This window comes from Pongo pygmaeus, chromosome 11 (genome assembly GCF_028885625.2).
Source record: "Pongo pygmaeus isolate AG05252 chromosome 11, NHGRI_mPonPyg2-v2.0_pri, whole genome shotgun sequence".
Lineage (NCBI taxonomy): Eukaryota > Metazoa > Chordata > Mammalia > Primates > Hominidae > Pongo > Pongo pygmaeus.
This window is the reverse complement of record NC_072384.2, coordinates 23591998-23616719: the sequence shown is the minus strand read 5'-3', so window position 1 is coordinate 23616719 and position 24722 is coordinate 23591998. Positions and strand designations below refer to the sequence as shown.

General features: G+C 42.3%; 1 protein-coding gene and 1 non-coding gene across 15 annotated transcripts in view; one reads left to right on the top strand and one right to left on the bottom strand.

Moving 5' to 3' along the window:
- The window catches only part of CLASP1 (cytoplasmic linker associated protein 1), a 312442-nt gene that overhangs the window by 187008 nt on the left and 100712 nt on the right, over nt 1–24722 (bottom strand). For all 14 annotated transcript variants that reach the window (XM_063647337.1, XM_054479398.2, XM_063647338.1 and 11 more), the window contains 4 exons: nt 4744–4822; nt 3168–3271; nt 2276–2367; nt 329–404 (listed from right to left, as the gene is read on the bottom strand). In XM_063647337.1, coding sequence (XP_063503407.1) covers nt 329–404; nt 2276–2367; nt 3168–3271; nt 4744–4822 — 351 coding nt within the window. The remainder of the gene's footprint in view (nt 1–328; nt 405–2275; nt 2368–3167; nt 3272–4743; nt 4823–24722) is intronic.
- Nucleotides 5393–5518, top strand: LOC129032272 (U4atac minor spliceosomal RNA). The gene has a single exon (XR_008501286.1). It is a non-coding gene; the product is annotated as a U4atac minor spliceosomal RNA (small nuclear RNA).

Sequence of the window (24722 nt, the reverse complement as noted above, 5' to 3'; positions counted from 1 at the left end):
CTTTTGGCTGCAGAGGTGGTGGCCAGAGATCTTATCTTCGAGGCTAGTCTGGATAACGTCGATTTCTAGGCTAGTGATTTCTCAGCCCTGTGTATAGAAGAGGACAGAGTGGCCACCACATTTACCAATTTTATACTTAAATGTAAACTTATTTTATACATTTAAATGTATAAATATTTTATAAATGCTAATAGGTACTGGATCTCTTAAATAATCATCATTGTTCTATGAAGATTAGGACTCCAGTCCCATCCACCACGGAACATCAGAATGCATCTCAACAGTCTGTAAGCAATGACTTCTCCCCAGGGTGTTCCTTCTCACTCACCTGGCTGTTTGGATCTCCAAGTAAGTTGCATATATGTGGCACAATCTTGCTTAGTGTTAAAGTCTGTGCTCCAGAGCTGAAAACAAAATGAATGCTTTCTTGTTAGTGAGAACTGAGGAAAGAAAGAAAGACGCCTGTCTGCCCACACCTGCCCTTCCCGTGTCTCCCCAATCCCCATCACCAGCTCATACCAAGTCTCTCTCCATCCCATCCACACTGGCTCCAAAGTAAATGTGTCTGATGGCCCCTTTGCACAGAGTTCAAAACCTAGGGTGGCTTCTCCTAGATGAGTCTTCCTCTTGTCCCCCAGGGCTCTGGCCAATCTGGCCCTAACCCTTTAAGGCTGGGCCAGAGCTCCAGCCCCCCAGGTCCCACCTGCCTCACAGGTGCTGCCTCTGCATTACTATTCTGTCACTGTAAGCCAACTACGAGTCACTTGAGGGACCTTGTTTAATTCTCCCGTGTGCTGTGGCAGAGCTAGACATTCAGGCAACACCGCTGGATGAAAAGACTGCAATCAAATCAGAGCATCTACCCTACTGGGGCACATCTGAGCCAAGTACTGCCCTACTGGGGCACATTTGAGTTACAATTTTCACCATCACCATCCCTGTCATGATAAATAGCCTTTGTGAATAAAAATCTCTTGGTTAATCTGCCTACTACCTTAGCATAAATTCCTAGAACTGGAGCTACTGTGATCAAAGGCTAGAAGTTTTTTTTTTTTTAAGCTTCAGCTACATATGGCCAAATTTAATGGCACTGAAAAGGCTAACATATTAAGATGGAAAAAATTTACAAGTAATATAAACATTGTAATCTCAATTTTGTTTTTAAAAATAACATAACTTTACAGGTTAGGATAAAATGCACCAAATTTAACAGTGATTATCTGAAGGTAACAGAATTATAGTAATCTCTATTTTTTCCTTGTGTAAATTTTTATGATATATACAGTATTTTTTCATAATCAGAAAAAAAGGCTTGAAATTTGTAATTTTTAAAAAGCCTCTCCTACAAATAAGCACATGAAAAAAATGTTCACCATCAACAGCCATTAGATAAATACAAATTAAAACCACAATGAGGTATTACTACACACATATAAAAATGGCTAAAATAAAAAAGTGACATCCAATGGCTAGCAAGGGTATGAAGAAACCAGATTATTCGGACATTGCTGGTAGGAATGTAAAACAGTATGGACAACTCTGGGGGAAAAATTGGCAGTACCTTTTAAACTAAAAATGAACTTATCAAATCACTCAGCAAGTGTACTCTTGGGCACTGATCCAAGAGACATGGAAACTTATGTTCATGTAGAAACTTGTACATGAATGTTCATAGCAGCTTTATTCATAAAAGCCAAAAATTGGAAATCACCCAAATGTTCTTCAACAGGTGACTAGTTTAACCAACTGTGATACATCTATACCAAGGAATTCTATTTAGCAATAAAATGAACTATCAAATGACAGGTGCAACCTCAAGGGCATTATGCTGAGTGAAAAAAAGATAAACTCAAAAGGTTACATATTGTATAATTCCATTTACATAACATTCTTGAAATGACAAAATCATAGGGAGGGAGAACAGATTCATGGAAATTCAAATAGATTCATGGTGGCCAGGGGTCAGGATGCAGCTACACACAGCAGCATGAAGGAGCCCTGCAGTGACTGTGCAGTTGTATACACACACAAATGCACATGTGGTTTTACCTGAGAAATTTGCGCAAGTTCTAGGGATTGTATCAATCTCAACTTCCTGGTACTGATTCTGTACTATAGTTATTCAAGGTGCTAACATTGGGCAAGGGTGGGTAAAGGGGGCGTGAGATCTCATACTACACTTCTTTGCAACTTCCTGTAAATCTATAATTATTTCAAAATAAAAAGTTTTTAAAAATTCCGCCACATAAAAATATCAGGCTCAACCCAGACTTACGCATTGAGTGTTGCTATAAGGCAGAGACAGATGCCTTCTCGAGTACGGAAATTCTTGTGTTTGAAGCCTCCAAGCATTCTGTCCCATACGTACTGCAGATGACAAAGAACAGGTGAGGAAAGGAGAAGACTGCTGCAGCTGTCACTTTGTAAGGGAGCAATAGAAGGCAAGCCTCTTAACAAGTGCCAAATTAGTCTCATCTTCTACCAACACATTTAATCCTCTTGAGAGCATATTGGAAAATAATGACATCTATCATGCTATCAAGTATACCAAATTATAATTTTTAAAACACATTCATTTACATAATTGCATTTAATTCTCCCAAGAACCCTGAAAGAGAGGTATAACTGTCCTCATTTTATGGGTGAGGAAAGCAAGGTCAAAGGAGCCAGTGAGTTGGCAAAGATCACACACTCACACTGCCCTCTGCTTTTTCTGATCACCCCCCAATAAAAGACAGTAGAAGCTGGGAAGGCAGGGCTGTTTCGGTCCATCCCAGCAGCCCCAATTCACTAGAAGACAGGGGCCAGGGCTCCAGCCAGGCCTCCTGACTCCCCAGACACCACAGCTCCCTTTGCAGAGCATTGGAGAGTCGGTTACATAAATGAGCTGAAGAGTCTAATGGATTAAAACTAAGTATATTAGATTCACTAATTTATTCAATACCCCCATGTTAAATTCACTAATTTATTCATCTCATACTTTTGTGACTGATTTATTTAAATATCTTGCATGGGGAAACAGATAGAATGCTGTGAAAATTTTTATCTGTAATATATCAGCTTAAGTCTATGGAGTCACACCGTTTGTGCAAGTACACACACACACCCTCGCACACGCATGCACGCGCACTGGCCAGCTGACCGCAAAACACATCTCTTGCCCCTACCTGGGGATTAGCAGCTTGATCCATGATCTTTAGCAGCAGAGTTTGGTCCTGCTCCCTCACAGAGTCTTTAGCATCTCCTAGTCTGTCTATTAGACTTGGCAGCACTGAAAATCAAAATGGAAACTGATCAAATGAAACCCTATTTGGGGGTCTGTGGTCACCAAGTATTGCTATTTCAATTATGTGGGAAGACAAACCCCTGACCTAAATGATGTATCTTATTCTAAAACCACTCATCAGCTCTACTCTTCTTGCTGAAGTCCATGAAAGTCACCAAAAGAGTCTGCAACATCCTTCCGCATGGACACATATACTATTTGTCTTCCTCCTTACCCCCACGTTCCTCCAGCCAGTTCCCAACGTATTTGTAAGCTGATAAAAATGGAAGACCTTGACAGGAAGAGTCAACAGAAAGGAAAATTTAGGTAAAAGACAAGGAGAGGGGCTCCAGCATATGTGTTTGGGGGTGAAAGGAGTGGGCACTTATGAATAAATCTTAAGTTTCATTACTATTGTGTATTTTTAGTTTTACATCACACCCAAACACACAAGACAGAGCCCGGCTCTCCATCTTCCCCCACATACCCAGGGTGGACCCTCCCACCAGTGCTCCAAGTGCAGCTGTACACCAGAGACCAGCTTATTTTAAGAGTTTGTAAACCTCTATTACATGAGATATCCCTGAATAATTCAGCTTATTTAGGAGGAAAATGTAACACTATTAAAATATCAAATGTCTAAAAGTAAAGGCTTTTTTAAAATTTGTAAACAGTCGGTGCTCACGACCTTTTCAGAAGGAGCATATTGGTCGGAAAGTTAACAGTAAAGAATACATGTGTACCAATGTAAAATAGAGAAATTCCATAAGGAAATGGTTGCATAGAGGTGCTTAGTGTTTATACCGCCCCCATGAAACACCGGAGGTCAGGAATTTAGAGGTATTTAAATCTATGAAATCTGTGGGTTTTGTTCCATTTTGCTGACATATTGTTTTCCCTTCAAAATAAGAGTGAACATTTACTATACACTTGTAATGACATTTACAATCAAGGTGAAAATAGTCATGCCAACCATAATCATCTGGAGAAAAACACAACCGGCTTGATTTTATAGGATTTCTCAAAGAAAACTGCCTCTCATTAAAGAGGAGCGGGGTCAGGGTCAAATATGACTTGGTTGGCACTAAAGGGTGGCAGCTAATTTAGCGTAAGAAATAAAAATGGCACTAATATTTCATATTAGAACACGTATTAGCAAGCTCCGTATGAGAACACAGTGAAGCCAGTACCAAGGTATGGGGGAGGGTAAAGGCGCCCGCAGGCCCAGAGGCCAGGGGAGTCCACCTGGAAGTGAAGGCAGCGGGGCGGCGGGCCGAGGCTGCGGGTGCTAAGGGGGCTGCGGGGGAGGGCGGGGACTGGCTGTTTGGGAGGAGCGGAAGGGAGAGAGAAGGGGCTGGAGGGGAGGCAGGGTGGCTGCTGGGAGGGTTTGGGAGCAGCTAAGTGAAGGAGCCGGGGAGGCCGAGGGAAGGCTGGGGGTGTGAAAGGGCCGGGTCCGCTCCACAAGTGCCGCAGCTCACCTGTGCCGATCTGCGCCTTGAACCGATCCTGCAGCCGAGTCACCAGGGCGGACAGGATGTCCATGCCCAGCAGAACCACCTGCAGCGGGAAACACCGGGAGCCTGTTAGCGGCCGGCCTGCGGGGCAGTGCTCCCGCCCACCCGCTCCAGGGACGCCTAGACATTTCTGGCCCAGACGCAGTCCGAGAGTCCAGACGCATGCCGACTGGAGGACCAAAGAGATTAGCACGAGGAAGGATGATCTTCCACAAAAAGAGCTGTGTACAGCTATAATGGAAAATACTCGGTGAGGCGAAACGAAATAAAAGGCAATTCAGCGTAGCCAAACCCGGGTTAGCTGCCCGTGGAGTTCAATAGCGCGCCGCGGTCCCGCCCCCATCGGTCCCGCCCCCGCCAGCCCCGCCCCGGCGGGAAAAGCGTATGCAAATTTTCGAGCGGCCGACGCGTGGTCTTCTGGGTAAAACCGAGCCGCCGCTTTTGCGACCCTTCAGAGCCTCAGAAAACAAAGAATTGGTGGTGTCGTCGAAAGCTATGGAGGCTGGAGGTAAGTTAGCTACCAGACCGACTAGGGCGAGGCTCACGAATTAATTACCACAACCCATTCAGGTATTGGCGCTTCCTGCTTGCAGCGCAAAAACATTCTGTCGCAACCATCCTTTTCTTGGGGTTGCGCTACTGTCCAATGAGCGCTTAGTGAGGGCAGTACTGCTAACGCCTAAACAACACACCCGCATCAACTAAAGCTTTGCTTTACTTTGGTGCAATTTTTGGAAAAATCAAAACCTGTTTTTCAAGATCTGCAAGTTAAAATAGCAGTAAGTTATAAGTAAGCTACGATTTCATCGTTAAGCCAGTAGGTGGTACACAACATACGTGGTTTCACGGTTTTAACGGAGATTGTTTTAGGTTTTTTTTATCGTAAAAACGGGAGAAGTTTCAGCGTTTCAAAGTAACTTTACCCGGATCATCTACTTCGACTGTCCTGTAAACTCCTTTATGCTAAGCCAACCCAGTAGTCTAGGTCAAGTTACAATAGGAGACGGAATTTCAGTAGGTCTTTGCATCTCACATAAAATGTAATCCAGGCCGGGCGCGGTGGCTCACGCCTGCAATCCCAGCACTTTGGCAGGCCGAGGCGGGCGGATCACGAGGTCAGGAGATCGAGACCATCCTGGCTAACACGGTGAAACTCCGTCTCTCCTAAAAATACAAAAAATTAGCCAGGCGAGGTGGCGGGCGCCTGTAGTCCCAGCTGCTCGGAGGCTGAGGCAGGAGAATGGCGTGAATCCGGGGGGGTGGAGCCTGCAGTGAGCAGAGCTCGCGCCACTGCACTCCAGCCTGTGCGACAGCGAGACTCCGTCTCAAAAAAAAAAAAGTAATCCCAGCACTTGGGGAGGCCGAGGCGGGTGGATCAGGAGGTCAGGCGATAGAGACCATCCTGGCCAACGTGGTGAAACCCCATCTCTACTAAAAATACAAAAATTAGCTGGGCCTGGTGGCGCAAGCCTGTAGTCCTAGCTACTTGGGAGGCTGAGGCAGGAGAATCGCTTGAACCTGGGAGGCGGAGGTTGCAATGAGCCGATATCGGGCCACTGCACTCCAGCCTGGCGACAGAGCAAGACTCGGTCTCAAAAAAAAAAAAAGAAAAAGAAGTGTGAAATAGTGAGCTTTTTGTGGAATGGTCCAATAGTCAGATTAACCCCTTCCTCTGTAGGAAGCAGTTTTGCACTGTGAGACTTCATTAAACATGCTTCCAACACAAAGCCGGGCACTGCCCAATGTTCACACAACAACCAAACAGGACGGGGCAACAGTTAGGATTTCTTGTATACAGCCTGTGCCTGCCTCTGGCGGCTGATAAAAGCAAAAACTGCAGACTTTTCTATTGGGCTTTGAAATCCACTGCTTCAAAACTGAAGGAATCTAAATTGGCCCAATAATCCCCACAATATATAAAATGTTCTTGCAAGAAACTGGCTAGTTGACAATATTGAATAAAATAATTTTTTTTTTTTTTTTAGACGGAGTCTCGCTGTCGCCCAGGCTGGAGTGTAAGTGGTGCGATCTCGGCTCCCTGCAAGCTCCGCCTCCCGTGTTCACGCCATTCTCCTGCCTCAGCCTCCAGAGTAGCTGGGACTGACTACAGGCGCCCGCCACCACGCCCGGCTAATTTTTTCTATTTTTTTAGTAGAGACGGGGTTTCACCGTGTTAGCCAGGATGGTCTCCATCTCCTGACCTCGCCCGTCTCGGCCTCCCAAAGTGCTGGGATTACAGGCGTGAGCCACCGCGCCCAGCCAGAAAATAATTTTTAAAACTTTTATAAAGAGAACAATTTGTAAACAGATTTTTTTAATAATATAATAATGGTATAAACACTTTAAAATAATGACTCTACTTTCGAGCTAAAAAGGATTAGGCTTCACACTATGACTTCCTTCCAGAGTACAGCATGAAGTGGGTGAGTAACTATCCTGCGGAGAAAACTGACAGACGCAACCTCAGCCAGACGGTGGAGGTCAACATCAAGTATACTTGATATGATGTCATGGAAACGGCATTTTGCCTCTGTGATAGTCCTTCCCAAAACCCTTAAGCCCAGTCTAAACATCAGGAAAACATCAGAGAAATTCCAATAGAGGGGCATCCTACAAAACACCTGACCAGTACCCCTCAAAACTGTCCAGGTCATCAAAAACAAGAACTCTGAGAAACTGTCAGAGCAAACAGGAGCCGAGGGAAACATAACAACTAAATGTAATGAGGTATCCTGGAAGAGAGTGTGAAACAGAAAGATGACATTTTTCCTTAGGTAGAAACTAAGGAAATATGAATAAAGCATGAACTCTAGTTAATAATAATACATCAACACTGGCTCATTAATTGTAATAAACCACATTAATGTTAGATATAATAATGAGATGATATTATCTTTGTAATTTTTCTGTAAAAAAGTTTATTTTTTAAAAAGAACAGCCCATCACTTGAGTTATTTAGCTTTTGTCTGGTGAAATCTTAAGCTTATCTGCACAGCTGCATTACTGGTTGCAGGTAGGGGTGTTATTCATGACAGAAACATCCCTTCATACATCTTTCAAGGCTAAGGTAAAGAGGACTATTGTTTATTTGGGGGAAAGCTGACGTCAGCTTTTCCAGGATGGCAGTTTACTTGGTAGGTCTGAGCAGAGAAGGCCTCGCTAAGCCCCGGATAGTCAAGTTTCAATGCGTTGCCTAGAGGAACTGGGGAGCCTGGAAACTCCCAAAGAAGACTGAGTGGGTAGATGCACCTGAGCCCCAGAGAAATAGGACAGGAGAGGTCCAGGGTGCCAGCCAGGAGGACAGAAGGCAGTTCCAGGCACTTTCACAGCTCAGGCCCTTCTCCTGGGTTTCCATTTCCCTACTGAAGAAAGGGATACATGAAAAAGTCCTTGCCCAGAAGACCACTCTGATAATTAACTATAAAAACCTCTTTGTGCCTAAACCTCCTCATCTGTAAAACAGAGACAATAATAACAGCTACCTTGTGGGTTGTTGTGAGGATTAAATAAAGTGTGTATGTAAACTGTGCCTGGCAAGTGGTAAGGGTACTTTTTTTTTTTTTCCTATTTCTGCTTTCTTCAGCCCTTAGGTTTATAAAACCAACTTCTTCTGCATGGCTCACTGGAATACACAATTCTGTTTTATGGAATGAGGTGTTACCTGATTCTACAGTCACGAATAAAAGTCAATCAAAATCTTTAAATTTGTTGTAATTTTTTTCTTCCAACACCATTAACTCTGCGTGACCCTTGAGCACTGCCTCTGACATTTTACTTAATTATCTACGTTTGTGCTTGTTTCCCCAGCTACACTCCTTGAATGTAAGGAATACCATAATCTTGCATTTCCTCAGAATTCCCATAATAAGTAGCACAATGCTGGGTACGAGGTAGGTGATCAATAAACCCTACTGTATTGATGTGAATGAGACTGGAATAGATGAGTTCTCAAGGTCCAACACATCTTCTTTATCCTAAAAACCTTTAAAAGACTCTTTTGTAAAAGAGAGAAGAGGGTTGACCAGGTCACTGGGACCAACACTCCTGCCGAGCACAACTAAAAATGCTGGATATAAGAGAACATCTGCAGCATCAGAGAACTAAGAAGGCACAGAAGAACTTCCAGGTCAAGAAACACAGACAACCAAAATTCACAGATATGAGCCTGCAACAACTGGTTCACTTTGCCCTGGGGCCATTTATACACTGGGAAAGGGCACAGAGAATCACTTTTAATAACCTCTTGGGTCATCTAGGAGGGCAAAGGTTAGATTCCAAAGCCCTCCAAAGTTGGTGACCTAGTTAACCCTCTACCACATGTGCTGGAAACCCAAATGGCTAGACTTTAGGAGGAGAGTGAGTTGGAAATAAAACAGCCTTCACAGGGACTGCAGCCCAGTTTCCAAGCATCTGGGTGGCCCGGAAAAATCCTAATCCCTGACATCAGATTAAAGTGAGTTTAGACTGTTTGTGCCCAAAAGCCCTGAACAGATAAAAGCACAAGTCATTTTTGGATAAAGAAAACATCATCTTAATAATCTAGTCCTTGGATTATTCCCATAAAAATTTTTCTTTTGTTGTTGTTGTTTGTTTTTTTGAGACGGAGTCTCGCTCTGTCGCCCATGCTGGAGCGCAATGACACGATCTCTGCTCACTGCAACCTCCCGGGTTCAAGAGATTCTCGTGCTTCAGCCTCCCGAGTAGCTGGGATGTGTTATCAGCCCGGCTAATTTTTGTATTTTTAGTAGAGACGGGGTTTTATCATGTTGGCCAGACCGTTCTCGAACTCCTGACCTCAAGCAATCTGCCTGCCTCAGTTCCCAAAGTGCTGGGATTACTGACGTGAGCCATTGCGCCTGGCCTATTCCTGTAACAATTTTTCAAAGAGAACATCTGAAACATAACCAAAGACAACCGTTCACACAGGACAAAGTAAATGAAAACTAGCAGAAACAAAGACCAACCTGGACTCTGGATCCCTGGATAGGAGAATAATTGCAAATGGACTTTAAAATAACAAGTCAGGCCGGGTGTAGTGTCTCACGCCTGTAATCCCAGCACTTTGGGAGGCCGAGGCAGGCAGAGCAGGCGGATTGCCTGAGCTTAGGAGTTCAAGACTAGCCTGGGCAACGTGGCGAAATGCCATCTCTATGAAAAAATACAAAAATTAGCTGGGCGTGGTGGCGTGCACCTGTGGTCCCAGCTGCTCTGCTCAGGAAGCTGAGGTGGGAGGATCACTTGAGCCTGGGAGGTGGAAGTTGCAGCGAGTGGAGATCGCGCCACTGCACTCCAGCCTGGGCGACAGAGAGACACCTTGTCTCAATAAATAAATTAATTAAATTAAATAACAAGTCTTATTATGTCTAAGAAGAAAAAACACATGATTAAAGTTTTGGGTAGAGAAATGACAACTTTTAAAGTTACATAGGTTAAACAAATAATATAAGAGAAAATTAAATACTCAATGAATGGGCTCTTTTTCCTAAGTGCGCTGTAAATACATGAAGAGAACTAAACAGGAAACTAAGTCTGCAGAAAAAATCCAGAATAAAGTAAAGAGAAGCAAAAAGATGGAATATTCAAAAGAATAGGCAAGAGAGAATAGAGAGAAAACATCAAGTTTAAATGGAATTCAAAAAGAAGAAATGAGAGACAATAGGTATAAAGCAACGGCTGACATTCATTAGAATTTTTTTTTTTTTTTTTTTTTTTTGGAGATAGGATCATGCTCTGTCACCCAGGCTGGAGTGTAGCTGCGTGATTTCGGCTCACTGCAACCTCCATCTCCCAGCTTCAAGTGATCCTCCCGCCTCAGCAACCCGCCCCCTCCCCAGTAGCTGGGACTACAGGCACGTGCCACCACACCACCCAGCTAATTTTTTGTGTTTTTGTAGAGGAGGGGTTTTGCCATGTTGCCCAGGCTGGTCTTGAACTTCTGGACTCAAGCGATCCGACTGTGTTGGCCTCCCAGAGTGCTGGGATTACAGGCATGAGCCACTGCACCCAGCCCTATTTTATTAAAAAATAAAAAATAAATAGTGTTGGTGAAGATGTAGAGAAACTGGAATTCTTGTATACTGCTGGTGAAGTATAAAATGGTGGAGTTGTTGTGGAAAATGGTTATAGCAGTTCCTCAAAAAAGATTCGGGCTGGGCACGGTGGCTCACGCCTGTAATCCCAGCACATTGGGAGGCTGAGGCTGGCGGATCACTAAGTCAGGAGATCGAGACCATCCTGGCTAACACAGTGAAACCCCGTCTCTACTAAAAATACAAAAAAATTAGCCGGCCGTTGTGGCGGGCGCCTGTAGTCCCAGCTACTCGGGAGGCTGAGGCAGGAGAATGGCATGAACCTGGGAGGTGGAGCTTGCAGTGAGTCAAGATTGTGCCACTGCACTCCAGCCTGGGTGACAGAGCGAGACTGTCTCAAAAAAAAAAAAAAAAAAAAAAGATTAAAAATAATATTACCATATGATTCCAGCAATTCCACTTCTGGGCATATACCCAAAAGAAGTAAAAGCAGAGTTTCCAAAGACAGTTGTAAACCCATGTTCACAGCATCATTACCTACAAGAGTAAAAAGGTGAAAACAACTGAAGTGTTGATTGACAGATGAATGAATATACAAAATGGAGTCTACCAGTCTACCCATACAATGGAACTTTAGGCCTTTTCTGAAACACTACAACATGGTTGAACCTTGAAGGCATTATGTGGAATAAAGTAAGCCAGTCACAAAGACAAATATTGTCTGGTTCCACTTACATGAAACACCTAGAGTAGTCAAATTCACTGATACAGAAAGTGAACTGGTGGCTGCCAGGGGTTGTGGAAGGGAGAAATGAGAGTTATTATTTAATGGCTATTGGGTGTCAGTTTTACAAGAGAAAAACATTCTGGAAAGAGACGTTGGTGATGGTTGCACAATTCAAATGTACTTAATGCCGCTGAATTGTACACAAAACTAGTTACATGGTGAATTTTATGTTCTGTATATCTTACTACAATTAGAAATAACTTTTAAACAATAGCTGATGGTTATGAAGCTTGTGTTATGGGGTAATAGAAATGCTCTAAAATTAGATAGTGGTGATGGTTGTACAACTCTGTGAATGTACTATAAACCACTGAATTTTACACCTTTAAAAAGAATAAAAGGCCGGGCACAGTGGCTCACACCTGTAATCCCAGCAATTTCAGAGGTCAAGGCGGGCAGATCGCTTGAGCCCAGGAGTTTGAGACCAGCCTTAGCAACATGGCAAAATCCTGTCTCTACAAAAAATGCAAAAATTAGCCAGGCCTGGTGGCACAAGCCTGTAGTCTCAGCTACTCAGAACGCTGAGGTGAGAGGATCGCTCAAGCCCAGGAGGTTGAGGCTGCAGTGAGCCGTGATCTTGTCACTGCACTCCAGCCTGGGTGACAGAGCAAGATCCTGTGTCCAAGAAAAAAAAAAAGAGAGAGAGAGAGAGAAGCAATACCTGAAGAGATAATGGCTGAAAATGTTCCAAAAACTGAAGAAAAACATCAAGCCACAGATTCAAGAAACCCGGTGTATCACAGCACACTAAGGAAAAAGAAATCCAAACCTAGATACATTAGCTACATTGTTTAAAAGATGAAAATTAAGACCAATACTGCCAACAATAAAGAAATGCATCAGCAAAGTGAAGAAAGACAATTACTAATTACCAACCTATAATTCTATGATCTGTAAAATAACCTTTCTAGAAAGTGAAATAATTCTCATACAAAAACTAAAAGAACTTTTCAATACTTATCTTAGAAGCTATCCATTCTTTTAAATTCAATTTTAGTGACTGTCCTGGTGCTACTGGTTTAACAATAAATCATTCCATGTAACTTGCCATATTAATAACATGATTTTCCCCTTTATTATGTTAATCACCGCAAAAGATACAAAGCATCTGAGAAATTGAACATCCACTGCATTCATGATTAAAAATTCTTAGCTGATTAGGAAAAGAAAGATTCTTCCTTAACTTCATAAAGGATATATTTTTTTCAAACCTACAAAAAGCATCACACTTAATGATGAAATGCTGAAAGCTTTCTCTCTGAGACTGGAACATGACAAAAATATCCACTGTACAATTTCTGTTCAACATTGTACCTGCAGTCCTAGCTAACTAATTTTGGCAAGAAAAAAATAAAATAAAAGTGGCCAGGCGTGGTGGCTCACGCCTGTAATCCCAGCACTTTGGAAGGCCGAGGCGGGTGGATCACCTGAGGTCAGGAGTTGGAACCCAGTCTGACCAACATGGAGAAACCCCGTCTCTACCAAAAATACAAAATTAGCCGGGCATGGTGGCGCATGCCTGTAATCCCAGCCATTTGGGAGGCTGAGGCAGGAGAATCGTTTGAACCCGGGAGACAGAGGTTGCAGTGAGCCAAGATTGCGCCATTGTACTCCAGCCTGGGTGATAAGAGCAAAACTCCGTCTCAAAAAATTAAAAAAAAAAAAATATATGAAAATTGACCAAAAAAATTATCATTCTGAATGGAAAATACAACTGAGTAAAAAAAATCTAGAAGGCGCTGGGCATGGTGGCTCATGCCTGTAATCCCAGCACTTTGGGAGGCCATGGCAGGCAGATCACGAGGTCAGGAGATGGAGACCATCCTGGCCAAGATGGGGAAACCCCATCTCTACTAAAAATACAAAAATTACCCGGGCATGGCAGCAGGCACCTGTAATCCCAGCTACTCGGGAGGCTGAGGCAGAGAACTGCTTGAACCCAGGAAGCAGAGGTTGCAGTGAGCCGAGATTGTGCCACTGCACTCCAGCCTGGGCAACAGAGCAAGACTCAGTCTCAAAAAAAAAAAAAAAAACTAGAAGATCTAAAGATGCATTATAAAATTAATAAGTTTTGCAAGACTAATACAAAGCCAATATATATGAAAAAAATTACATTTCTATTCTCATAATAAGTCAAAAAGGAAAGTTAAAAATGTTCCTATTTTTAATTTTATAAAAATAAACACCTAAGAATAAATCTAGCCAAAATAAATATCTGCCCAAAAAGCTATGTAACAATTTTTAAAATTTTTTTAAGATAGCTAAAATAAATGGAAAGATAAAACTATAGGCTGGAATACTCAGTACTGTGAAATTTTCAGTTCTCCCAAATTGATCTAAACATTCAATAAAATTCCACTAAAAACCCTAATAAACACAAACATGTATTTTTTTAAGAACTGAACAAGTTGATTCCAAAATACGTGTGATAATACGAATGGCAAGGCACTCTTTTGGTTAAACAAGGTGATAAAACTTGCTCCCCACGGATATCAAGATTTATTACAATATCACAGGAATTAAGACAATGTGCTATCAGTTGATGGACAGACACGTACACCAACAGACAGGATGAAAAACAGACTCGGGCCTATGGGGGTATTTTATGACAAAGTAGGCATTACAGAACAGTGACAAGCGGGCTACTTTTTAAATTGATGCCCCTGGATCAACTGAATATCTACATGGATTTAAAAAGAAGCTGACTCCTACCTCACACCCTGCACAAAAAATGAATTCCTGATAATAGATAAACGTGCAGAAAGCAAAGCAATAAACCTTTTAGAAAATAACATAATAGCTTCATGATCCCAGGATAGAGGAAAATATCAGGACACAATAAACACAAACGATAAAGGACAAGGTTGATGAACTGGACCAAATTAGAATTAAGAACTTTGGTATATCAAAACCACTTAATAAAGTCAAAGTCAAGTCACGCTAGAAGAAGATATTACAAAACAAATAAGCAACAACAGGCTTGTTTCTAGAATATATAAAGGTGCTCTACAAAGCAACTGATAGGCAAGCCAGCAGAAAAACGGGCAAAATATGTGAAGAGGCACTTCACAAAAGACACCAATAGTCAACATTCTAAGAAAAGTTGTTCAATTTCTACTAGTCATCAAGGAAGTGCAAATTAAATGAGACACTACTGCACACTCACAATGGCTAAAACGGAAAAAGACCCACAAGACTGAGTGTTAACAAGGATGTGGTACCACAGAAACTCTCCTGCATGCTAGCAGGAATGTAAGTTGGCATAATCAACACTTTAGAAAACATCTTGGCATTAGCTAACAAATCTGAAGATATGCAGCAATACTGCTGCTAGGAATACAACCAACAGAAACACATGCATACATATAACAGGTGAAATGCGTGAGAATGCTCAGAGCAGCACTACTACAGTAGCCAAAAACTAGAAATCCTTAAGTCCATCCACTGTGGAATGTTGAAGTTGTAGGTTTCATACTAAGAGATGCAATAAACATTGAAAATAAATGAATCACAGTTACACTCAGCAATACAAAATCTTGTAAGAATGAATCAAAAGGCCAGAAACATACCCACATTTCTATGAAGTTCAAAAACAAGCGAATAAAGTGGGCATGGTGGTGTCTATGGTCCCAGCTACTTGGGAGGCTGAGGCTGGATGATCGCTTGAGCACAGGAGTTCAAGTCCAGCGTGGGCAAGACAGTGAGACCCCATTTCTAAAAATAATTAATTTTTTAAAACCAAGCAAACATGGCCAGGCACAGTGGTTCACACCTGTAATCCCAGCACTTTGGGAGGCTGAGGTGAGCGAATCAAGAGGTCAGGAGTTCAAGACCAGCCTGACCAACATGGTGAAACCCCGTTTCTACTAAAAATACAAAAAATTAGCTGGGCCTAGTGGCAGGCGCCTGTAATCCCAGCTACTTAGAGGCTGAGGCAGGAGAATCGCTTGAACCCGGGAGGCAGAGATTGCAGTGAGCCTAGATCGCACCACTGCACTCCAGCCTGTGCAACAGAGTGAGACTCCATCAAAAAAAAAGAAAAAAGGAAACATAAACTGTAATCTTAAGGTGCATATTTAGATAATAAAACTAAAAAGAAAAGCCAGAAAGCAGTTATCATAAAAGTCAGAAGAGTGGTTACTTAGGGGAGTCCTGGTGGCGATGTCCTATGCAATGTTCTATTTCTTGTCCTGAAGATCAATTAAACAGCTATTAGCTTTAAAATACATCATTAAATTGTGTCTTTGTGTTTTGTGCACATTCTATACACACTTCACAGTTTTAAGTTTTAAAAATTAGAGCAGTGGGAGCGATGCTGACCATTAGACCTATAAGTTTATAACAAGAAGCTTAGACCTCCAAAACACTTGTAAAGGCCCCAAAATGGAACAGTTATCTTTCCAGAACATGAGGTCTGCTCATTGAGCAAAGAAAGGAATATTCAATCCTTTTCTCCAAAAAACATCCATAACGGACAAACTAGGTGGTAAAAACAGGCCATTTCTTAAGCTTCAGAAGACTGGATTGTCTGAGGTAAAAACAATGTTCACATTCATATTGCACTTTATTGTTTTAAGGTATTTTGCATGAATCTGAGTAATCTCACAATAATCCTGAGATATAGAACGTATTATCCTTATTTTGGAAATAAGGAAAATAAAGACCAAAAGACTTATCCAGGGTTGTAAAGTTTGGTAAATGACCAAACTGCAAATAAGCCCGAGCCTCCTGACTACACCAAAGCCATTTTCACTATAACATAATAATGATATACACAAAACCCCACATTTTTAGTCTTTTTCATCTCTCTTTCTCTCTCTCTAGCTAGCTTAAGACCTTCTCTGCCGATATCAGATAAACTTCAAACGTCAGCCTTGGCGCTACACCTCTCTGAGGCTCTGGGAATGCCTCAGCTAGGAAAAAAAGCACTGGCTTTGTAAGCACATCTTTGGGGCTGACATCCAGCTCTCCTCCCATGGCAGCTGCTCCATCTCCGAGCTTCAAATGCTCACTCAGTAAAACCAGAATAATAATACATTTACCTTAAAGAGTACACATGAGGCTAACGAAGTTTCAACAAAATGCTCGGAATGTCACAGGCACCCAGTAAGTACTATTTCCCTTCTTTATGAGAGCAGCACTTTTAAAAATAATAAAGCGTGGCTTACTGAGTTAAGGGGCAAACAAAGTAGGCACGAAATCTAGAAAAGAAAATAAGGTTGCCTAAAATTCCATCACTCAACAATACCCCTGTTACTGTGTTGGTGACTATCCTGCAAGACATCCAGGCACACGCACATGCACATTTTTCCATTCAACGTGCAACGGACATCTTCCCAAGTCAATAAATACACATGTACACCCCTATTTTCAGTGGCTTTATAATATTGTACCTAGGTATCATCATCACTCACCCAGTCCTACTAATATGCAGGGTTTTCATTATTTTACACAATACGATGATGGATACACACTTCTACATATGTGCTCTCATCCCCTTATTACAAATGCTGAAAACATTTGCTGAGTCAAAAAGAAAACATACTGTATACTATACTGTTAGCTCTGTTTTTAATGTAATGCACTAGGTGCTGCTTTAAAAACAGGACTATGCCCTGCTGATTTCTACACATTTTTTAGTTATTTTAAAAGACTAGATTGCAATCTCACTAAGTAAGGAGAAATTAGCACTCTACACTGTACTTCTCACATTCAAGAATAAAAACACAACACAAATACCCCCTCAAGAAAAGGGTGATAGTCAGTGACTTTGCATATACACACGTACGATGGGAGTAGTTACCGTTACCCAAATTTGTTATCCTTCAAAGCAGTCACCTAGGAAGTGCCTGGGTGCTCAACCCAACAACAATGCCACCGCGCAGTCTATTTTTAAAATTCCTCTTCTGGAATGCCCTCCAGAGATAGTTTATAAACCATAAAAGTAAATGTCTGTTAAAATACGTAATTAATATTAGATTAATGGGACTTACAAAGTTATGGACTATTACCAGTAATCGTCCATATAAAGGATTTTACCCTTCAAAAGGTATTTAGGATCATCATACCATCAAACCACTTTCTTTTATTACACATGAGGCCAGCAATATGCCAAGTCACACTAGGAGACAAGGTTTAAAATACAATGAGAGGCAGAGTTAGTAACCTTTGTTTGAAGACCTAGACCAATCCAATACAGCTTTCAGCAATGATAGAAATGTTCTACATCAGTGATGTCCAATACAGTAGCCACTAGCCACATATGGTTACTGAGCAAACGAAAGGTAGCTAGTGCAAATGTGAAACAGGACTTTTCATTTAACTTTGCTTAATCTAACTGTAAACCACCACAGGAGGCTCATGGCTACTGTGCTGGACAGTGCTGCTCTAGACCACTGGCTGCAAACTCGGACACGTAGGTAAAAATAAGACCGGTTATGTGATGGGGGTAAGGGGACCATGGAAACTTGGGGCACCTCTTAAAGCTCCAGTCACTTGATAACATGTGGGGCTGAAGGGCAGTAAGGCCACATCTCCTGATTTTAAACCCTGGCAACTTATCCAGAGAATTTTAAAGCACTAAAGAGACCAAACAAAACATATTTGTGGGTCATATCCAGTCACAGACCTCTAAATTTGCAGTCTCTCTCATCCAGATACATCCCATAAACATGAGATCAGGCACCAAGACATTCATGATGGTTTAAGGAAATAAACAAAAATCCAAGTTTCCCATATGGACTTTCAAAATTTTCCCTGATATGCTTCCAAGCTGACCTACCTGTTCCTCTCTCCCAGCAGCCCCCAGCCCACCAACAGGACTCACAGCTCTTCCTCCTGCCCAAGATTCCTAGAGTCTCCCTAGACTCCTCCAAAGCCCAGGTCCCAATCCTTCTAAGAGACAGTTCCAGCTAGCCCCCTCCACAAGGTCTCCAGCCTCCTAATTTCTCTAAACCCCAATCTGAATAGTACTTTTTTCTATCTCCTTTATATGCATACTAAGTAACTCTCCAAAAAGACCACAAACTACTCAAAGCAGAGCAGATTCTTACACAACCTTTCTCACGCACTCACTTGCCCAGAGACAGTAAGAAAAAGTAGGGGGCAGACGGGAAGTCATGGGGCAGTAAACATCTATTTTGCAGAGATTCTCTATTTAATCCTCATAACAATATTTTGAGGCAAATATCATACCTATAAATATGCCTACTTTGCAGATAAGGAAACTAAGCCCAAAAAGATGAACAAATAATTAGGCAAGGTCACTCCGTGATTATGTGGCTTAAATAATGTTCACTAATCCACTAGTCTTACAAAAGGGCAAACCAAGAACACTAAGTTTGTAATGACACCCAAGTCAAATCACTTTTCTGTGTCTACTTTTTCCAGAGAACCATCTGCCCACTGGTTGTGCTTCTGACAAAAAGTGTGTAACAGAAGCCGTTCCGAGAGTGTACTGTAACTAATTTTAGAGACAAAAATATCTGTGAATTGGCTCATTGGTTATAGCTCCAAGCATTCCAATCTCCACAGAGGCACCATGAGAGACAAATCAACTCCTTCCTAAAGTAAGGAGTAATCTCCTTCCACTGATTTTTCTCAGAGTTCATGCCAGGGTGAAAACCTGACAAAAATCTTAGTTCCAGGATGACATTTTACTACTTTTAAAAAATATATACCAAAAAAAAAAAAAAGATATTACTACCCTTTCTTGAAATGTTGAAATCTGGAAAAATACAACAATAGTCTGTGCTTAACATACTCTCTAACTCATGCAATGCATGTTTTTTAAAGGGGGGAAGGTGCATTCATTTATTTACTTAAAATTTATTGATCGCTTATTAGAATTCTATATACTTGATCAAATATCAATCAAGTATAAGGGTAGGGACGAACAAGCTGTTAGACATATAAGGAGTTACTAAACACACATGTACCACATGACTGCAATTCCATTCCATAAATAAGGATTTGGGTCAGTAACAAGAAAATAAACCAAAAAAGAGAAAAACATGGGATCCTAGAAACAGAGGGGCCAACTCAAAAGAGAGGTGAAGGCAATTACCAAGATGACAGCGAAAGGGATTCTCAGAATGATGGCAGGGCACTTAATTTTTTCTTTCTTTCTTTTTCTTTTCTTTTCTTTTTTTTTTCTTTTTTTTTTTTTGAGATGGAGCCTTGCTCTGTCGCTAAGGCTAGAGTGTAGTGATGGGATCTTGGCTCACTGCAACCTCCACCTCCCAGGCTCAAGCAATTCTCCTGCCTCAGCCTCCTGAGTAGCTGGGATTACAGGCATGTGCCAACACACCCAACTAATTTTTGTATTTTTAGTAGAGACAGGGTTTCACTATGTTGGCCAGGCTGGTCTTGAACTCCTGACCTCAAGTGATCCACCTGCCTCGGCCTCCCACAGTGTGGGGATTACAGGTGTCAGCCACTGCACCCGGCCTGGGCACCTAATTAAAATCAGCACAGCAAGGGCAGAGAATGAGGGCAAGCTAGAAATCAACAGGGGGAATACGAAGCTGATGGTCCAAAATCGAATCTCCAAGTTTGTCTCCAAAAAGTTTTTGTTTTTCTCTTGTTTGGTTTTTTTTATCACAGGGGCGGGGCGGGCACGGAGCAGACATTTGCTTGAATCATGATCCAAAAAAATCCACACATGACATTTAGCAGGTATGGCACATGACAATTCCAGGTTATTCTAAAGGTTCCCTGACTCTAGAGTGGGCCCCTCCTATCCCATTTCTTTTCGTGTCATTTTCATGCTGTAGAAATCTGGTCAGTTCTGCTGTGAAGAGAGCCACAGTCAGCTTTGTCTGTCTCCTTGGGCACCGCTGAACTTGGCCCTCTACGTGTGCACTTCCTGCAGATGGAAGCCAGCTCCAGAGACCTGACTAGATTCAGATTCAACATTTCTGCCCACAATATAATCTTTATTCCAATAATATCTTCCACATTCCATCCAATCGAAGACACCACCAACTTTATAAACACCAAAGAAATAACTGGTGACAAACTGTTACCCAATTGATCAAAAGACTCATCTTGATATCAGAGATGGTAAAGCTGTAGAGGTTAAAAAAAAAAGTGTCTCAGAGTTGGAATTCTATTACAGTTTGCTCATTACTTAAAAAAATAAAAAACTTTCTTTAATTGGATTTATAGTTCTATAGAATGACAGCTTCAAAAACACCTTTTAAAACAGAAAGATTCTTAGAAGTATGGCATGCTTTACATGCAATGCCTCTTGGAAACAGAAATGATCTTTCGAGGTACCTTCCAACCATGGATTTCAAGGCCCTTTCCCTTTCACATCCCACCCCAACACATTTCCTGTGATTTATCACATCTCTATACTTTAGCCATGAGACTACCTCTCAGGGGATACCCAGAAAAAGTAAAAACAAGGAACAGCTAAAAAATTCAGTTATGTTGGAAATAACTTGGCAGTTTCTTTAAAAACGAAACACACATGTACCCTATGACTGCAATTCCATTCCTAGGTATCTACCTAGAAATGAAATATAGAAATCAAAGTGTAGGGGGGTGGCCAAGATGGCTGACTAGAAGCATCCAGTGTGCGCAGCTCTCACGACAGGAGCGAAGGGGCGAGTAAATACAGCACCTTCAATTAAACATCCAGGTACACGCATTGGGACCAATCAAGGAAACAACTCCACCCATGGAAAACGGAGAAAAGCAAGGCAGGACGGTGGCCCACTTGGGAGTGAAATGGAGCCAGGGGAACTTCCCCCATTCAGGGAAGCAGTGAGTGAATATGGGACCCCGGGAACCACGCTTCTTCCACAGATCTTTTTACAACCCTCGGGTCAGGAGACTGCCTCACGAACCCACTCTACCAGGGTCTTCAGTCTGACAGAGCTACGTGGAATCTTGGCAGAGTCGTTTCTCAGGCGCCAACAGAGACCTGAGAGCCTTAGATACCCAGGCTTTCTGGGCTTCAGGGCAAAAGGAGCTGCAATTCCACCTTTGGGTTTGAAGTGCCCAAAGCAACTGGGGGCTGAAGCAGACCCTGAGCATAGCATGGCTGCTCTATGAAAAAGAGGTCAGACTGCTTTTTTAAGCAGGTCCCTGATCCCATTCCTCTTCAGTGGGTGGGCCCTCCCAACTGAGGTCTCCAACCACCACCTACAGGTGCCTTTGGGCTGACAACAGATCCGTACCTTCCTGGGACAGAGCTCCCAGAGGGAGGGGCAGGCCACTACCTCTGCTGTTTTGCAGCCTTCACTGTTGATACCGCCAGGTACTGGAAAATCCAAGGCAACTGGGGACTGGAGTGGACCCCCAACATGTTGCAGCAGCCCTACAGAAAAGTGGCCAGACGGTTACGTGGGTACCCATTCCCATATCTCCTCATCAGCAGGTCCTCCAGGCCTGGGCCTCCAGCCACCCCCTTACCAGAGCTATCCAGCCAGTAGCAACTCAGCAACTCCCTGGACAGAGACCACATGGCAACTGAAAGCCTCTCTGCCGCTGCCTCTGCAGTGGAACTGCCCTTGCTACCCTCGGACTAACAAAGAAGCACAGACCCTAAGTGCCTTATCCACACCTCCAACAAGGAGGGGAGGCTAGTCCGTCTCCCAAGGACCCACCCACCCCCCTACTCTTCACCAGACAGGGAACCCCCAGCTTGGGCTCACAGCACAGACCCTCCATCCTGGGCTGATTGCACTGAGTGACTGCTGACCTGCATCTCTCTGGGGTGGAGCCCACAAGAGACAATCAAATGACCCTCGGCCACAACCACTACTAAGGTCCCTTCCTCTGCTGTCTCCAAACTGGAAAAAAAACATAAACACTGAGATTGTCCCAGAGCTGCAGTGGGCAGCTCGGGAATGCCAAGCTGTGATCTATAGCCAGTACTCAAGGTGGAGAGAAACCCACGCTTTTTGAGAATTGAGAGGGAACACGGCTGCAACTGTGAGGAAATACGGGGGAGCCACACAACCAAGCAAGAATCTACCATGACCAGTATGCCTACATGCCACATACCAGATCACAACCCAAAGCTTCACCACCAAAAATACCTCGCTAACATACCACCCTCTGAAACCAAAGACAAGAAGTCAGCTTCAAAGACCCTAAACAAAGACTCAGCCCTGTGAAAACATCCAGCAAATCAGTCACTTGACTGTACTCGATCTATACTGCAGTTAAAGGAACACCCAGACTTAGAGACAAGCAAAAAACCAATGCAAGAACTCCAGTAACTGTCACATGTCTTCCAACAACCACACCAGTTCTCCAACAAGAGTTCTTAACCAGGCTGAGCTGGCTGAATGACAAAAATAGAATTCAGAATATGGATAGGAACCAAGATCACTGAGATTCAGGAGAATAGCAAAACTCAATCCAAGGAAAGTAAGAACCAAAATAAAATGATACAGGAGCTGAAGGACAAAATAGCCAGTATAAAAAAGAACCTAAAGGATCTGACAGAGCTGAATAACACAATACAAGAATTTCACAATGCACTCACAAGTATTAACAGCAGAATAAACCAAGCTGAAGAAAGAATCTTGGAACTTGAAGACTGGCTCTCTGAAATAAGAGTCAGACAAAAATAGTGAAAAAAAGAATAAGGAATGAACAAAACCTCAAGAAGTATGGGACTGTGTAAAGAAGCCAAATCTATGAAAAATTGGTATCCCTGAAAGGGAGAAGAAAGCAAACAACTTACAAAATATATTTCAGGGTATCATCCATGAAAACTTCCCCAACCCTGCTAGAGAAGCCAAAAGTCAAATTCAGGAAATACAGAGAACTCCTGCAAGATGCTACACATGAAGATCACCTCCAAAACACATAATCATCAGATTTTCCAAGGTTGAAATGTAAGAAAGGATGTTAAAGGCAGCTAGAGAGAAAGGGCAGGTCACCTACAAAGGGAAACCTGTCAGGCTAAGAACGGACTTCTCAGCTAAAACCCTGTAAGTCAGAAGAGATTGGGGGCCTATATTCAACATTCTTAAATAAAAAAAAAAAATCTTCAACCAAGAATTTCATATCCAGCCAAACTAAGCTCTTTAAGCAAAGGAAAAATAGGAACTTTTTTCAGATAAGCAAATGTTGAAGGAGTTCGTTACCACCAGATCTGCCTTACAAGAGATCTTGAAAGGAGCACTAAATGTATTAATATAGTAGAAGGGAAAGATCACTACCAACAAATGCAAAAACACAAACCAGTGTTAAATATGCAGACCAGCGATACTATAAAGCAGCCACACAAACAAGCCAGCATAATAACCAGCTAAGAACACAATGACAGGATTAAATACACACATATAAAACTAACCTTGAATGTAAATGGGCTAAATGCCCTACATAAAAGGCACAGAGTGGCAAGCTGGATAAAAAAGCAAGACCCAATGGTATGCTTTATTCAAGAAACCCATCTCACATGTAATGACACCCATAGGCTCAAACTAAATGGATGGAGGAAAATCTACCAAGCAAATGGAAAACAGAAAAAAGCCAGGGTTGCAATCCTAATTTCAGACAAAGAGACTTTAAAACAACAAAGATCAAAAAAGACAAAGATGGGCATTACATAATGGTAAAGGGTTCAATTCAACAAGAAGACCTAACTATCCTAAATACATATATGCACCCAACACAAGAGCACCCAGATTCATAAAGAAAGTTCTTAGAGACCTTCAAAGAGATTTACACTCCCACAAAATAATACTGGGAGACGTCAACACTCTACTGACAATATTAGACAGATCATCAAGGCAGAAAATTTATAAAGATATTCAAGACCGGAACTCAACACTAGACCAATGGATCTGATAAATCTCTACAGAACTCTCCACCCAAAAATAACAGAATATATATGCTTCAGATCATCACATGGCACATACTCTAAAATCAACCACATAATTGGACATGAAACAATCCTCTGCAAAAAAAAAAAAAGGCCAGGCGCAGTGACTCACGCCTGTAATCCCAGCACTTTGGGAGGCCAAGGTGGGCGGATCATGAGGTCAGGAGATCGAGACCATCCTGGCTAACATGGTGAAACCCTGTCTCTACTAAAAATACAAAAAAATTAGCCGGGCTTGGTGGCGGGTACCTGCAGTCCCAGCTACTCAGGAGGCTGA